Below are 15,006 nucleotides of genomic sequence, written 5' to 3' on the forward strand. Positions count from 1 at the left end.
TGTATATTCTCATGTACCAGTACTCACTTGCAGCTTTCAACTCACCATCATGCTCTCAAACTCAGCATAGAACTTCTTAAACTTGGTCGGCAGCTTCTGTTAAAGGACAACATAATAACTGAACAGTGGTTTTGTGGTCCCCATTGTCAATTCAATTTGTGAATTGATGTTTACCTCCCATGTCTGACTCAGTCGGCTGACAGCAGGGTTGCTCATACCCATTATGATAGCAAAGAATGAATTCAGGTTCTTGAATTCCCGACAACTGATCAAACAGAAATCCTCAATTAATTAAAAAAGAAGTCTTTAACTATTATTATTTCTTTCACATGTCATATTAAGAAGGTCGTCCCACTCACTGTGCAGCTATCTTAATGAACTTCTTAAGGAGCTGCACCCTCTTACTGAGCTGCGCACAGAGGCACACCTCAGTGACCACCCACAGCTGAACCTGGTTGAACCTTCGCAGGAAGAGGTCCAGGTTGGCTGTGGTTCTTCTGAAGCTCTGCCGGCCGAACGTGTGATAGAGCAGTTCGTGCTGCGGGTTGTGTGGACATGGTGTGACAAAATGTTGGAGGAGCAATAAAACAGAGTTAGCCCTGTAACCTATATTAATAAACTGTAAATAACCAACACATTTTGCAAAAATATGTTACTATTTCAAAATCATATTACATTTCCCCCAAAAAAATTATTTTTGAAAAATACACATCAAAAACGTGTGGTGTCCATGCGCACTCGGTGAAGACTCTCCATATCAACCCAGGCTAAACTTATAGCTCCTTGCCAACATACAAAGGTTTTGTCTATGTTTATGTTTACTTTGCTTTACTACTTTCCGATTGGGACAACGCTCGTGCCATCTTGTGGAAAAGTCGGACATTTCAGAAAGAAAGCAAAATGCGGGAATAGTGTAAGGGATTATTGTCTATTTATTTGAATCTGCGTCAAGTGTTACCTCGTGCACACAGCTGAAGAGCTCCCAATCAAACATCGTCATTTGATAGGCGAGATCCTTCGAACTCATCAGCTCAAATGTGGACATAGAGCCTGCAGAAGGTCCCTCCTGGTCTGTGAGAGGAGTCTGAGACACAGATCGCACCGTTGTCAAAAATCCATCCATCCATGCATTCATCCGTGTTAATTACCGCTTATCCTCATTAAGGTAGCGGGAGTGCTGAAGCCAATCCCAGCTGACTTTTAGTGCAAACTAGAGTACACCCAGAATTAAAAAACTAAATACATTGTGCAGGTGAGTACCCAATGTTCTGGTCTTTGAGTTAATGTGTCCACACAGCACAAACAGAGAGCCGTTACTTACCAGACTACTGAGTTGCTCTCGTGAGCAAGCAAATAACCGCCCGTTGATGCTCAGAGAGGAAAACACGGACACGTCATTCGGTTTCAGAATTTGTTTCTCTGTAACACAAATCGGCAGTCCATCAGGATATCATATCACTTAAACGTGGTTGTGTCTCGGTCTTTCCTCGTACCGCCGGCAGAGCTGAGGTGAACCAGCACGAGCTCGTCAGTGGAACCAAGTTTGTCGGCCACGGCGCATATCAGTTCTCTGCCCGTCGCTGCCACAGCAACTCGAATCGTGGTGTATGTGTGATCACTGCAGTGCACCTTCAGAAGGACTAAAAAAAAAACACAAAATTAGAATGATCTTCGTATGTACTCACTCACTCGCTATTAGCTACACTTGCACAATCTAATGGGAGGAACAATGTTGAAACAATTTTACAAAAGTAAGGTTTTGTTGCTATCTTGTGGAATCTTGGGTTCAAGAAATTATTGTGAAGGTAGTTGAGGACTTTGATTTAGACTATGGTCTTCTTCCGCTTTCAGCTTGTCCCGTTAGGGGTCACCACAGCGGGTCATCTTAGATGAACGCATATTAGTTTGGGACAGTTTACTGACGCAACACCCTCTGCATTTAGCCGGAGAGAGAAGTTTTCAGCGCCTTGTATTCCCAGGTGGTCTCCCATCCAAGTACTAACCAGGTCCAAACCCACTTAGCTTCCAAGATCTGATGAGATCGGGCATTCTCAAGGTAGCATGACCGTAAGCCCTATGATTTAGAGTAACGTATTTGTTGCAATTTTGTGGCATCTTGGTATCAAGGAACCATGATGAGTTGAGTTAAGGAATTTCATTTACATTGTGGTATCTGAAGTAACTATAAAGCTTCTTGGGGGAAGCGTCCGTTCCTAGCGGATTTTGCCGCTGTAAATATCAGGCGTTCAATGTAGCTAGTTTCTCTGCAGTGTCATGAACCAATTGTGCATTAGCGGACCCAAATGCAGGACTCCAAGACGAGCACATGATGTTCAGTGGGTTTTAGTATAAACGAAAGTTGTGCACGAAAACACAGTCCAAGAAGGCAGGATCCAAAACACAAGAAACAATGTCAACAACTAAAGAGCATAACCAAAAGCATGACTGGGCTGTGACCGGCGACAGGTGTCAGAGATGAAAACGTTCGGCGCCGCAGCTAGGCCACGCCCCTCTTAGCTATGGTCCAGCCTTGCTCATGACACTGCAGAACTGTGATGCACAACTTTGGGCGCTGTATTTAACATAACAACAGTGTGACAGAAAATGGGTGTGATTTGTAGAAGCAGCTTTTATCAATGTGCAGGTATACATAGCAATACAGAAAACACAACACACAACAAATAAGGAAGCTACTTGGACATGTAGAAACCTTCATTTTTTTTTTTTAAAGAGACACAGCATCAACACTATAGTTTCATGACAATAGGGGCAATAGTCACATCTCACAGTAACTTACTGTCATCGTGATTTCTAATGGGTTGTTTCTTCTGCAGTCTCTCCTCCCCATTGCTGAACTGCCGTATTAAAGTCTTCTGTAGGATTGAAAGACACAGTCAGCATCAGCACCGCATTGATTGCGCCTACACCAAAATGTCAAATATAGACTTGCCTTTTTTGTGGTCTTGGCTTCCTCCGAGCTAGAAAAAAGGGTTGTAACGCAGTGTTAACAGAATGACTCAGAGCTATGGAATACAACATAAAGCATGCATGGTCCATTTGAGATGCATGAGTTAAAACGTACTGCAGCTTGACAACTTTCTCCAGGTCAGGAACCAGGTCTTTCAACGCTCTGAGCATCCGTGAGTCATTTGATACACTTCCAAACAATTCCTACAAAGAAGAACATAAGGAAAAAGTCAAGCATTATTTTGACGATATGTACCAATTCAAACACAATCTCGATGTGTTGATATGATTTAGTAAGCATGCGGATGCTACCTCAAGGAACGAAATTGCAGCAGGCTCCTCCTGTAGGAGGAATGTGTGTGTGCTCGCCCAGCGCAGGGCCAGAATGAGAGCCCTCCTCTTATAGTTGAGCGCATGCTCCAACCGCTCCTGTTCTGAGCCGGGCGGGGAGGCCGCATGGTAGGTGCACACCAGGTTAAAGATAAATGAAGACATATAGGGAGGTACTAAAACTATTTTTTCCAGACTGAGTATAAGTACTTAAAAATGAGCATTCGCCAATACTGAGTGCCGAAACGTAATCATGCTGTTACATTTACCAAGTATGTAGAAAATTTTGTCTTTTAAACATTTTTTTTTAAGAATGGCATGTCGGTTTCAGTCAAACATAACACTTTTCAGAGTTAGCAATCTGTCATTACTGTTACTTTCATCTGCGTGTTTTTCTTAGTCTTGTCACATATTTAAAATGTAACCTGTCAGGTGGCGCGGTGGATCAGTTGGAAAGCGTTGGCCTCACAGTTCTGAGGACCCAGGTTCAATCGCAGCCCTCCCTGTGTGGAATTTGCATGTTCTCCCCGTGCCTGCATGGGTTTCCTCTAGGCACTCCAGCTTCCTCCTCCTTCCCAAAAACATGCAACATTAATTGGACACTCTGAATTGCCCCTAGGTGTGATTGTGAGTGCAGCTGTTTGTCTCGATGTGCACTGCAATTGGCTGACAACCAATTCAGGGTGTACCCCGCCTCCTGCCCGTTGACAGCTGAGACAGGCTCCCATACTCCCCGTGATGCTTGTGAGGATAGGCGGCAAAGAAAATGGATGGATGTGGCCTGTCACACAAGGTATTTCAGTTACCGTGTGTAGTGTCTCAGTCTGAACACTAGGGGAACAATATGTAAAAGGAAGATAAAGATAAAGGAACAGAGAAGAAATAAAAGCAGGAAAATCATCCATCTGCCCATCATCTGAGGCACTTATCCTCACAAGAGTTGCGTGAGTGCTGGAGTCTGCCGGATTTATACGTGTACAGTCCGAGATATACATTTAAAATTGGTGGCAGTGCCGTGTGCCTGTTTTAAACAATCAAATGTGAGGTTTTCAAGACAAAAGCCAGAAAAGCGAAAGCCAAAAAGGATATTGTGCCATGAGCAGAGGGCACAACTGGCTGTTGGGCATGAAGACACAGTGCATGAGGACAAAGTCGTCCACTGCTGGGTCTGAGAGAAGAAATGCAAGTCAAAAGAAGAAAAAGAATTAGAGTGCATTCAAAAAAAAAAAATCCATAGATTCACAATTGTCAGTCCATTTGTTTGTTTTGTTCGGCAACCTGGTTCACTGTGATGTATGTCCATCCGCATGCTCTCCAAAAAGTGCTCAAGAATTTTCTCTGGAGTTCCTGAGATCACAGTATATCTGGAATAATAGGATGAGATGAGGAAATCTATTTTTTTAGGAAGGGGGAAGGGTTATGAGTCGATTTTTTTTTTTTTTTTTTGTGTGTGTATGTGTAATTTAAACATGTGTACTTGATGCTTCCAAGGCTGGAGGTTCGAGGACTCTTCTCTAAGACCAGCACAGCTTGCTCGTGCTCTTTCAAACGCACTGTGTTGGCCTCCACATCCTGCAAATAAATTAAAGCGTAATTAGGTATCCGTATTCAAAACGTACTACAATGTATATGCCAGAAGAGGGAGACAAGCATCATTTGCCCACATGATCAGAGTCACGTGATGTTTCAGTTGCAGACAATTGAGGTCATGGAAGGAGGTTGCACGTAAGCGCTCTGGTGACCTTGAGCAAGAAACAGAAACCCGAGCTGTGACCCCAGCCCAGGCCAATTGCACCCACTCAACTCTACTGTGACTCATTTCCAAAGAATACTCCATATGTGGATTTCTTTGGGTGTCTAAAGTCTCTGAATTATAATTACATTAACTGCGATAGAAAAAATGAAGCAGATGTTTTATTTCTAATATTATTTTAAGCCATTGTAACAGTATACACAGTTTGAACACCAACACTACTTTAATTTTTTTAAATACTTATTATTATTCAATTAAAATATATGACAAAAAAGTTTAAAAAAATTGTACCGAAAAACCATCTAAACCATTTTAAACGATTAGATGCAAATGTCTTGAATATTGTAATGAAATGTTGATACAAGTAAAGTGTACTTAATAAATGTAGCTCTGTAGAGTTAAAATCAATTACATTAAGCACACTTTGAAGATTAACACTGCTTAAACAGCAACACTTTAAAAAAATGCACTTAAAGAGAGATCAATAAAAAAATTGTATTGTATTGTATTGTAAAGACATTATTCTGAGGCATTAAATGTGATTGTATTGTACTTAATAAGTAGAACTGAACTTGCTTGAATAAATGTAGTGTGCAGGATGGGAATAAAAAAAATACATGATGTTACATTATGAATTTTTTTGACTGTTTAATTCAATGATTCGCACATCACACTAATGGTACTCATACACTTCAAGACTCACTTCCTGAGCGCAAGGAACTTAAATTGCTTTGCGCTCACTCTCCTAACACTGATATATCTCTAATTTATATGTGCGTCATGTTCAATACCCAAAACGTAAATTACAATACTTCATATTAAGCAAATGAACTATTCCCTTGAATGGAACATGCTTTCTTAATATATATACTTTATATATAATATAATCATGTGCATCTTACGCATTTATTTACATCATTCTCGATCCTGTTACAGTCCACGTACCCTGAGAATTCTATTGAAATCCTCCTTGTCCACACGAAGGAAGTGGCAGTTGTCCTCTCTCAGGACAATGGAGGCAGCACGAGGTGAATCTGTGACCAGGGCCAACTTTCCGAAATCGTCACCCTCATGGAGTGTACACACCACCCCCTGACACGCACATACACACACACACAGACACACAATTTTTAAATATTCCCAAAGCCTGAAGAAAGGTACTGGAACACTAACAAACAGACTGAATCATCACAACATGCCTGCATCTCGCTGCACGCTGGTTGCAAAGTTGTGTAAATTTGCCTTAACCCATTTTACAGTGATGTCATAATTGAACTAAGAAGAACTCTGTTGGTGTTCTTCAGCCTCCTCGTTGCCACTACTGCATGTTGATGCGTAAATAAAATACCAAAATGAACGTATCTGAAGCATGTAGACGGGTGTGCGTTTTTACTTTTTTTTTTTTGCGACTCACCTTGCCATAGATAACCACATTGACGGAGCCCTTCTGGATGATGTACCACGATGTGCCTTCTTCTCCTTGGTTGAACACTTGAAGATGCACAGCACACACAAATACTGTTGTAAAAATACACGCGACAGAAAGAAGTCAACATTTTGGACTACAACAAAGCCAAGACCTACACACAGTCCCGGCTTTAGCGTGTGACTCGAAGATGACAACACTCGCCAGTTCCCGCTTCACCTACAAGTGAGAAGACATCAGGTTTGTTGAGTAGCTGCACATCAGTAAAAAAAATCTGCAAAGGGGGACTTAAATGAGCACCAACTAAGCGCACCCATTGTTGCATAATGAATAAATTTTTAAAAAGGATAGTGAATGTTAGCCAAAAAATGTGTCTTATGGCATGCCCAAAATGCATGCTGAAAATGCACGCCATCTCTTTAAAAGCAATTATTCATTCATTTTCTGTCCACATGAATGAATGAAACTGCAGTTTGACTAACAGTGTTGGAGAGGTGCGCCAAGGCCTTGATGTGAAGCAGCTCATCGTAGATGATCTCGAGGTCGTCGCCTGTCCTCTGACCAGGTCTGCACACACACAGTCACAGGGTTGTCACAATTAAGTCACCAGAAAGATGCCACGCGTGATGCCGCCTCTGAAGGACGCGCATATGTGTCAACTTGAGTCATTTTTACGTATTGCGCAGCACGGACAATTTCACACACAGTCCTTTCTTTCGCCTGTGCAACCGGTTGCAAATAGTTATCTAAAAGCAAAAATGCACTGGGACTTACGATTTCCTGAGGATCACTCGCAGCAGTGCATCCGGTCCAATCTGAGCGAGGAAGAGGATGGTCTCCGGCAGTTCCTCTTCGCTCTCCCGCTTCTCCTCCTCACTAGGCAGCGGCGTGTCCTCTTCCTCGTCATCAAGAAAGCGGTAGAACAGGTACTTGTCCTGGAAGCCCAGCTCCTGGTCCACTGGAGAGAGAACAATGTCACCAAAGCACCTTTACACACACAAAAAACAACTCTTCATTTTATTTACTGTAAGTGCTGATCATGTCAATCAAGTGCATGGCATTGACTTAGATTAAGATGTTAATGATTCAAAACATAATTCATTTCCATCTCTGTCAATATTATTCTCTTAGGTGTGGCACTTCAAAACATAATAGTCTCATATTTGGCTTTAGACTCCCAGGTAAGGTTAAACTGAAATTGCATAAAACTTATAGTTGGCATTTGAATGATGAGGATTTTCTTTTTATAGCCTAATATCTTGCATTTATTTTGTTTATTACCGGCAGTGCTTGGGGTGATGCGATACAGTTATAAAACACTGAAAACTCCAACCACAATAATAAACAACTAGAAAATGTGAACATCTTCCTGACAATGTCATTACAAATAGTGTAACACCGAATGTCATTAGAGTCTTTCCTGTATTTTGGCCAGTAAGGACAAGGAGTCATAGTGAATGAGGAAATGTTGAATACCGTGACTGAGCACCTGATCTTCAAGCAGTGCCTGCCACATCCCAACAGCATGGGAACGAGTGAGAACGCATGCGCTCTGCAGCACAAGCCAGTCCACCAGCTCTGTCCCCACACAGCATTGTCTGCAAGACATGTCGACGCTCTGTGAGACTCCAACTTGGAGACCGACAGAAGAACATACTTTTATTTTTTAGCAATCACCTGTAAGTCTTGAGGTGATATTTCCTATCGCGTATCATGTGAGGGGCTCTGGACAGGATGGCGTTGCGGAGAACCTTACCCGCTCTCTGCAGTTTCTCTGTGGGAATCTACAGTACAAAAAAAAAAAAAAAAAAAAAGACCGGAGAGGAACAGCAAATGAAGTGATCCAACTGAAATGCAACATTAACTGTCTGCTACATAAACACAACTCTAATTCTAAACTGTCTTAAATATTACATATTTAGTTTGACAAACTAGAGGTGGGATTACGATTAACAGTTTAAAGCCTATTTTTCTAAGAATTGTTTAACATAGGGCAGAAAGCTGGGGCAGCTGGTAAAGTGTTGTCCTCACAGTTCTGAGGTTTCGGGTTCCATCCCGGACCCGCCTGTGTGGAGTTTGCATGTTCTCCCTGTGTCTGTGTGCGTTTCCTCCGGGCACTCCGGTTTCCTCCCACATCCCAAAAACATGCAACATTAATTGGACACTCGAACTTGCCCCTAGGTGTGATTGTGAGTGCAGTTGTTTGTGTCTATGTGCCCTGCGATTGGGTGGCAACCAGTTCAGGGTGTACCCCACCTCTTGCCCGTTGACAGCTGGGATAGGCTCCAGCACTCCCCACGACCATCGTGAGGATAACTAGCAAAGAAAATGGATGGATGGACCTTCAACATACCGAATCCCGGTTGGTATCTCGGATAACCCGTAAATCAGGTCACTTGAATCTTAAGACTACACTGTAGAGGTACAGTCGTTCTACAATATGTTACTAGCGCAACACATGTACGTTTGGGATACGATGGCATGCTAACTTCTGGTTGCCAGGCGAAAACATGGCGACAACATGGGAAACCTGTTTGAACTCAAAACCCAGTTGATGTTGAACATAACAGCACATCACTGTGTTTGATAGAGGAACTATTCATTTGTTAAGAAAGAAAGAAAGAAAGAAAGAAAGAAAGAAAGAAAGAAAGAAAGAAAGAAAGAAAGAAATTTGAACTTGGAAAAGTACGAGCAGTAAACCCTCATTATCAGACATTTAACAGAGGTTATCTTTGTAAAATGGCATCCCAGTGCTGAACACATTTAAACAACTCATTCCCGACCTAACCTTCCCACCCAAAACACTTGATGTGTTACCTTGCACATTGTCCCTTAATTTTGCTATGCCATATATGTCCAACGCAATGTTGTGAAACAGAACATCCATGATGATTTAATTTGTAATGCAATCTGCTGTATGTGGAACATAACATGACCAAACCCGGAAAATAGGATAGAAGACTTTCTGTGTATGCTACGCGAACAAGCGTGACACAGGCTTGGGGACAAATTGTTTGTAGCTGAACTTGCTAAAATCTTGTATGCTTTATGTCTGTCCAAACATTACATTCCGTACAGGTAAATATACAGTATGTATACTGTATATATTTTAAATACAACTATATCTGAAAAGATGAGCAGGAGGCAGTGCTTTGATAGCAGTGCTTTTTCTCGAAAGCAGAACTATGTTGGGCACATGCAATGCCCATAAACATAATGTTGTCATGCTCCTGGCTTCCTGGCCAGGCTGGGCGTGGCTAGCCAATTAGTCAGCACACACCTGCACCTTGTCCCAGCTGATGCCTCCCAGTATATATAGGACCCGGGGGACAACTTGTCCTCTGCCAGATCATCGTCCTTGATGCCTTGTTCCCACACTCCTGTTTGCCTGACTTCTGCTCTTCGTTTACCGACCCACGCCTGTCCACTGACCACCCTCGTAAGCCTGCCGTATTTATTACTTCTGATTGTTTGGACTGTCTGCCTGATCCCAGACCGAATAAAGGTTTCCTCTGCACTGTCTGCTTGTCTCTGGAGTCGTGCATTTGGGTCCACCCACGAGCCCCGTTCATGACAAATGTAATGTTTGTTTGCAATGTATCATGGAAAATCATGACTATTGTTTTTATTGTGAATGCAAATTGACTTCTTCAACAGTATTCAGATATGGAGGGATTGCAGCTGTTCATTGATTACTTACACGGGTTTCGAAGGTTTGCGCTATACATGCATGGTGGATGCATGAAAAGGGTGCGCAAGTTCACACCTGCATCTAAAGGGGCAGATGTGCGGACGCTCACACTGCTACGCTTCAAAACAACAAAGGAAGGTGCACTAATTAGGCCGATAGGATCTTTCTTCCGTGCGCATACATTAACTAGTATTAGCATAACCAGAGAGGATCACAGTGATGAATCATCACTCGTCCCTGTGGAGTGAACACACACACGACTATTCCAGCATTCTATTTCATTCACAGACATGAAAGTATGAGCGGTGCACAATGTTGCTATTTTTACTACCCTGTCAAACCCAGTCTGTACTACTTTTGACATAGACAAATTCGTAAGCTAAATGGGAAACAGCATATTTGCCCCTGGGGAAGTAAACATTCATATAAAACTGTTTATTTATGGGTCACATGAACCACATACTCTTGGCTTGAAATATCGAGTAGTTACCTTATTGTGAGTTTTGTTTGCAGAGTCTGAGTTCATGTGGTCTTTGTCTGCAAGTCCTTTAAAAAAAAAAATACACACACACATTAGCCTTGTAAGCTCAGATGTGTTTTCCAAGATGCAAACATTTCTCATGCATACTAAAGTGCTGTGGTGCCTTGCCATACAAGTGTTCTTAATTCAATGGGGTTTTAAATTTTTGCTTTGACTTGCAATCAAAAACCTGAGAATTGAACATTCGTTGATGGTAGTGAATTCAACTCGGTTCGCAGATTGCAAGCAACTATCAAAAGTTTCAAGGTGGTGAAGTTGTTTACTATCAAACGAAACAATGTATTAAAAATAACCACATACTGTAACTTTTCCTTCAAAAATCACTAGCTTAATGCTAACACATAGTAGCAAATTCCATAGATGTGCTAACGAATACCATCGGTATTGCGGTATATAAACCTTTGTAACAGATATTTGAACACAAACAGTGACAGAACACATGTAACATAAAAATACTCATAAGCATCTATTCTTTATCCTCTGTTAAGAATGACTAATATTATTGGCTTACTTAGGAACTGAGACCATCTGCAGGTCTGTATTATAGATGTGGGCAACATGCACACACCAGCAGGAGTAGCACAATGTCCACTGACTTAAAGTAAAAAAATATACGAAACCTTAAACCATACCAAACCCTAACCTATGATGTAAAGTACAACGTTATAAAGTGGTGCCTTTCTTATTTCAAAACATTTTGGATGTTTTTTGAGCAGGCTGGAATGGATCAATGGCATTTCGATTCATTTCACTGGAGAAAGATGATTTGCTGTATGCGTGTTCTCATTTACGAGCGTGGTCATGGAACAAATTGAACTGATATCTCAAGGCCCTGTAATTTGGGCAACACCATCTGACAATCAGGTTCAGTCAGGAAGGACATCTGTAACATCTGTAATCAGTCACATCAACGTGTTTACTCACTGTCATTGTTGGATCCACTCTCCATTGCGCCATAAGGAGGGGCCAACAGTCCAGCGAGGCTCTGACGATGCTTCTACACAACCAATCACATGGAAGTACGCATCGTCACATTTGGTTTAGCAACACAAAACAAACTTGATTCCTCTGTTGGACGCAGATTTACAAACACGTGTATTTCCATAACGTAGATCAACACCTAGATAGAATCAATGGCGACCTGAAGAGAGGACCCACTGCAAACTGATACGCAACATGTCTTGGCTCCTGCATAGTTTGCGAATGCATCCTCTGCTGTGCACCATCATCCATTCAATCGGTCTCATTCACACACACACACTTGTGAAACAGACATACACAGACAGCACTATGTCAAAACAAAGGTCTTTGTGCAGCAGAGATCATTGAGATGCAGAACAGAGTAATTCAGATTGAAAGGGTAGATGTATTTTTAAGGCCGCTGATTGTGTTTGCATGTCTACCTCTGTAACAAACACATCAGGTGAGTGCGCCTGAACTTGTCGCTGCTCCTTTTGCAAGGTCATTATCAAGAAACCATTTATACTGTGCGCACAACCCCACACAGACACATACTTTGAAACAAAAACGGCCAGGATCTGTCAGTCTGTGCACACAGGTACACACACAGAGCCAAAAAAAAGTACAAAATAAACTTTAGCAGAATGGATCAAACAAACAAAACAACAAATACAACAGACAACTAGAGGCAATAATTCAGACTCACCTGACTAAACCCCAATTTTTTCTAAGAGTGGAAGACCAAAAACCCCTGACAGCTGCCCTCTGCTCCTTTACGCCTGTCACACGCTGCTTGATTGCATCGTACGCTACTCGAGCTGCTCGCGTCCTTTCTTTCGTTTGATGGTTTGCTCTCTCTGTTTGTCTCTCTCTCTCTCTCTCTCTCTCGCTCTCTCTCTCTGTCTCTCTCACTCTCTCTCTCTCTCGCTCTCTCCCTCCTTCTGTGACCGAGCCAAGAACCCGAGCACTTTTCTCTCCCGGGTTACCACAGTGATCTGAGACTTTCTATTACGGAACTACTCTAGGCAGGGGGAAGAAAAGGAGTAATGACGTTGAGGAGGATGGAGTCAGAGGCAGGGAGAAAGGATACAACACAAGAGAAAGGAAGTGAACAGGATAGATAAATAAATGGACTAAATGGGTCCACATAGAAACAATAAATTGAAGACATTTTTTTATTTAAATGTGATCTAAACAACAAATAGTTAGGTATCTCGTTGTGCATCTCATTTTGGCTCGGTGAGACTGATGCATCAATGTTGGGTTCTCTGAATCTGTCGTCAAACAAACACATGACTGCCTTCATCCTGTTTGTGTAACACACACACCACAAACTCACACACACACACACACACACACGTAACACAAAGAGTCTTTTGCAAACGACGTGAACAAGATTGAAACGAGCACAACCTCAGGCTACGATTCTATGTACTTGAAAAAAATACGCAACACAGGAATAAACTGAGTGAGTGCACTTAGCTGATAAAATCTCGCGGGGCAAGCTGTGTGATAACAGAATACACGCTCTCATAACCAACTTCGGTCTTATATCACAAAGTGATAACATCAGGATCCAGTAGAGTTTCCTTTCACGACAATAACAATAATACCAAAGTACGTTTGTTCCATAAATGATAGTACAAAATGAATGAAAATAGTCCATCCATCCATCCATTTTCTTAGCCGCTTATCCTCACGCGGGAGTGCTGGAGCCTATCCCAGCTGTAAACGGCAGGAGGCGGGGTACACCCTGAACTGGTTGCCAGCCAATTGCAGGGCATACAGAGACAAACAGCCGCACTCACATTCACACCTAGGGGCAATTTAGAGTATCCAATTAATTTTGCATGTTTTGGGGACGTAGGAAGAATCGAGATTGCTTGGAGAAAACCCCTGCAGGCACGGGGAGAACATGCAAACTCCACACAGGGAGAGGCAGGTTTGAAACAGGGTCCTCAGAACTGTGAAGCTAACGCTTTCCAGCTGCGCCACCGAGCTGCCTAAAAAAAAATAGTCCACAAATAAAAAAATATCTACAGTATTCACATTGGGAATAAGATGTCAGAATAGCTCGTCATGAAAACTTGGGCCTACTCACTGTTGTAATTTAATCAGAATCAGAATCAGCTTTATTAGCCAAGTGTGTAGCAACACAAAAGGAATTTGCAATTGGTCACTTTGTTAGTACTGTACGTGGACAGCCATGTATAGTTTCAGCTGATGTTCGGAATAAAAAGTTTGAGAAACACGCATTTATAGTCTATTACTGGTGTAAAATTTAAGACCCAGGGGCCAGATCCGGTCCACCACATCATTTTAGGTGCCCCGCTAAAGCAAATCATATATTTTTAAAAAATAAAATTTAAATTTTCATTTTTCCTTTTTTTTAAACATGAGGTATTGCATATGCTAATTAAAATAAACCAAACAAATTATGTTGCTTGACTGCTGATTTCAAAAGGAGTTATACATCAATTTGCTGCTTCTGCAATAATATGATGAGGCAATTATACGTTTTGACAGTCATAACAACCCTCTGAGGGAAATCAGAACTACAATGTGGCCCGTGACAAAAATTAGTTTGACAGCCCAGATTTCAGATGATGCAAAATAATAAAATAAACAGCAGGATGGTCACTCACAGCCTCTTGAATCGTGACAGTGAATTGATAGTGGAGAGCAGCAGCTCTGCCAAGGACAAGCGACCTTGTGAATGGAGAAGCCTGAGGGAGGCCAAAACCCAACAAGGAATCCCACAGAGGGCCTGCTACCACTGCCTGGAGACCACATGGAGCGGGCTGGCCGGGAAAGAACAGGATAAATGTTCCGCTTTACACGTTTGGTTCACAGTTAACGCCCCGCAACTCTTAACAGGGTAAGCGGTGTTGAGAATGGATGGAAAGATGTTTTGCAGTTAGAACTAAAGCATTTACAATGGAATCAAAATCACATTATTTAGTGAGATGAAATAGAAGGGGAAAAAAATAACAGAATCAACAACAGAAAGGGACATGAAAGAGGCGCCTGTAAGTGGGCAGTATGTTTACAACAGCTCCGATATTTATTTCTTGTACGCCTTCCACCCTGTTTGAGTCATACTGAGCTGTTTGCTATATTCGCCTTTCGGCGGTTGTAGTTTACTGAGCGGAACTTATCGGCACAATTGGACCTTCTCTGTTTGTCAACAAAGCTACAACCACAAGGAGCTTCATCCCAACATGGAGCTGGCCAACGTCCACTTGGCAAACAATGGATCCCGGAAAACATACGGAGAGGGATGAGACGCCCCGCTAAAATGAAGTCAAGTTCGGCAAGAGCGAGAACTAAATGGGACA

The 15,006-nt window shown here is 42.1% G+C and overlaps 1 protein-coding gene and 1 pseudogene across 4 annotated transcripts in view; both read right to left on the reverse strand.

Moving 5' to 3' along the window:
* LOC133511524 (rap guanine nucleotide exchange factor 4-like) overlaps positions 1-15,006 on the reverse strand; it is a 28,460-nt gene that overhangs the window by 4,122 nt on the left and 9,332 nt on the right. Inside the window, exons 5-26 of one of the 4 annotated variants that reach the window (XM_061840518.1) lie at positions 11,633-11,705; positions 10,658-10,713; positions 8,154-8,260; positions 7,953-8,074; positions 7,251-7,434; positions 6,959-7,043; positions 6,635-6,695; positions 6,465-6,541; positions 5,996-6,142; positions 4,775-4,869; positions 4,576-4,661; positions 4,387-4,465; positions 3,280-3,430; positions 3,083-3,171; positions 2,951-2,978; positions 2,798-2,873; positions 1,494-1,640; positions 1,322-1,419; positions 959-1,084; positions 360-538; positions 175-265; positions 46-96 (exon numbers count right to left, since the gene is read on the reverse strand). In XM_061840518.1, coding sequence (XP_061696502.1) covers positions 46-96; positions 175-265; positions 360-538; positions 959-1,084; positions 1,322-1,419; positions 1,494-1,640; positions 2,798-2,873; positions 2,951-2,978; positions 3,083-3,171; positions 3,280-3,430; positions 4,387-4,465; positions 4,576-4,661; positions 4,775-4,869; positions 5,996-6,142; positions 6,465-6,541; positions 6,635-6,695; positions 6,959-7,043; positions 7,251-7,434; positions 7,953-8,074; positions 8,154-8,260; positions 10,658-10,713; positions 11,633-11,705 — 2,208 coding nt within the window. Of the gene's footprint in view, positions 1-45; positions 97-174; positions 266-359; positions 539-958; positions 1,085-1,321; positions 1,420-1,493; positions 1,641-2,797; positions 2,874-2,950; positions 2,979-3,082; positions 3,172-3,278; positions 3,431-3,722; positions 4,466-4,575; positions 4,662-4,774; positions 4,870-5,995; positions 6,143-6,464; positions 6,542-6,634; positions 6,696-6,958; positions 7,044-7,250; positions 7,435-7,952; positions 8,075-8,153; positions 8,261-10,657; positions 10,714-11,632; positions 11,706-15,006 lie in introns of those variants that run through there. The other 3 variants (XR_009797934.1, XR_009797936.1, XR_009797935.1) reach the window with 3 other exon arrangements.
* Positions 1,955-2,073, reverse strand: LOC133511604 (5S ribosomal RNA; annotated as a pseudogene).

The sequence above is a fragment of the Syngnathoides biaculeatus genome, chromosome 13 (genome assembly GCF_019802595.1).
Source record: "Syngnathoides biaculeatus isolate LvHL_M chromosome 13, ASM1980259v1, whole genome shotgun sequence".
Lineage (NCBI taxonomy): Eukaryota > Metazoa > Chordata > Actinopteri > Syngnathiformes > Syngnathidae > Syngnathoides > Syngnathoides biaculeatus.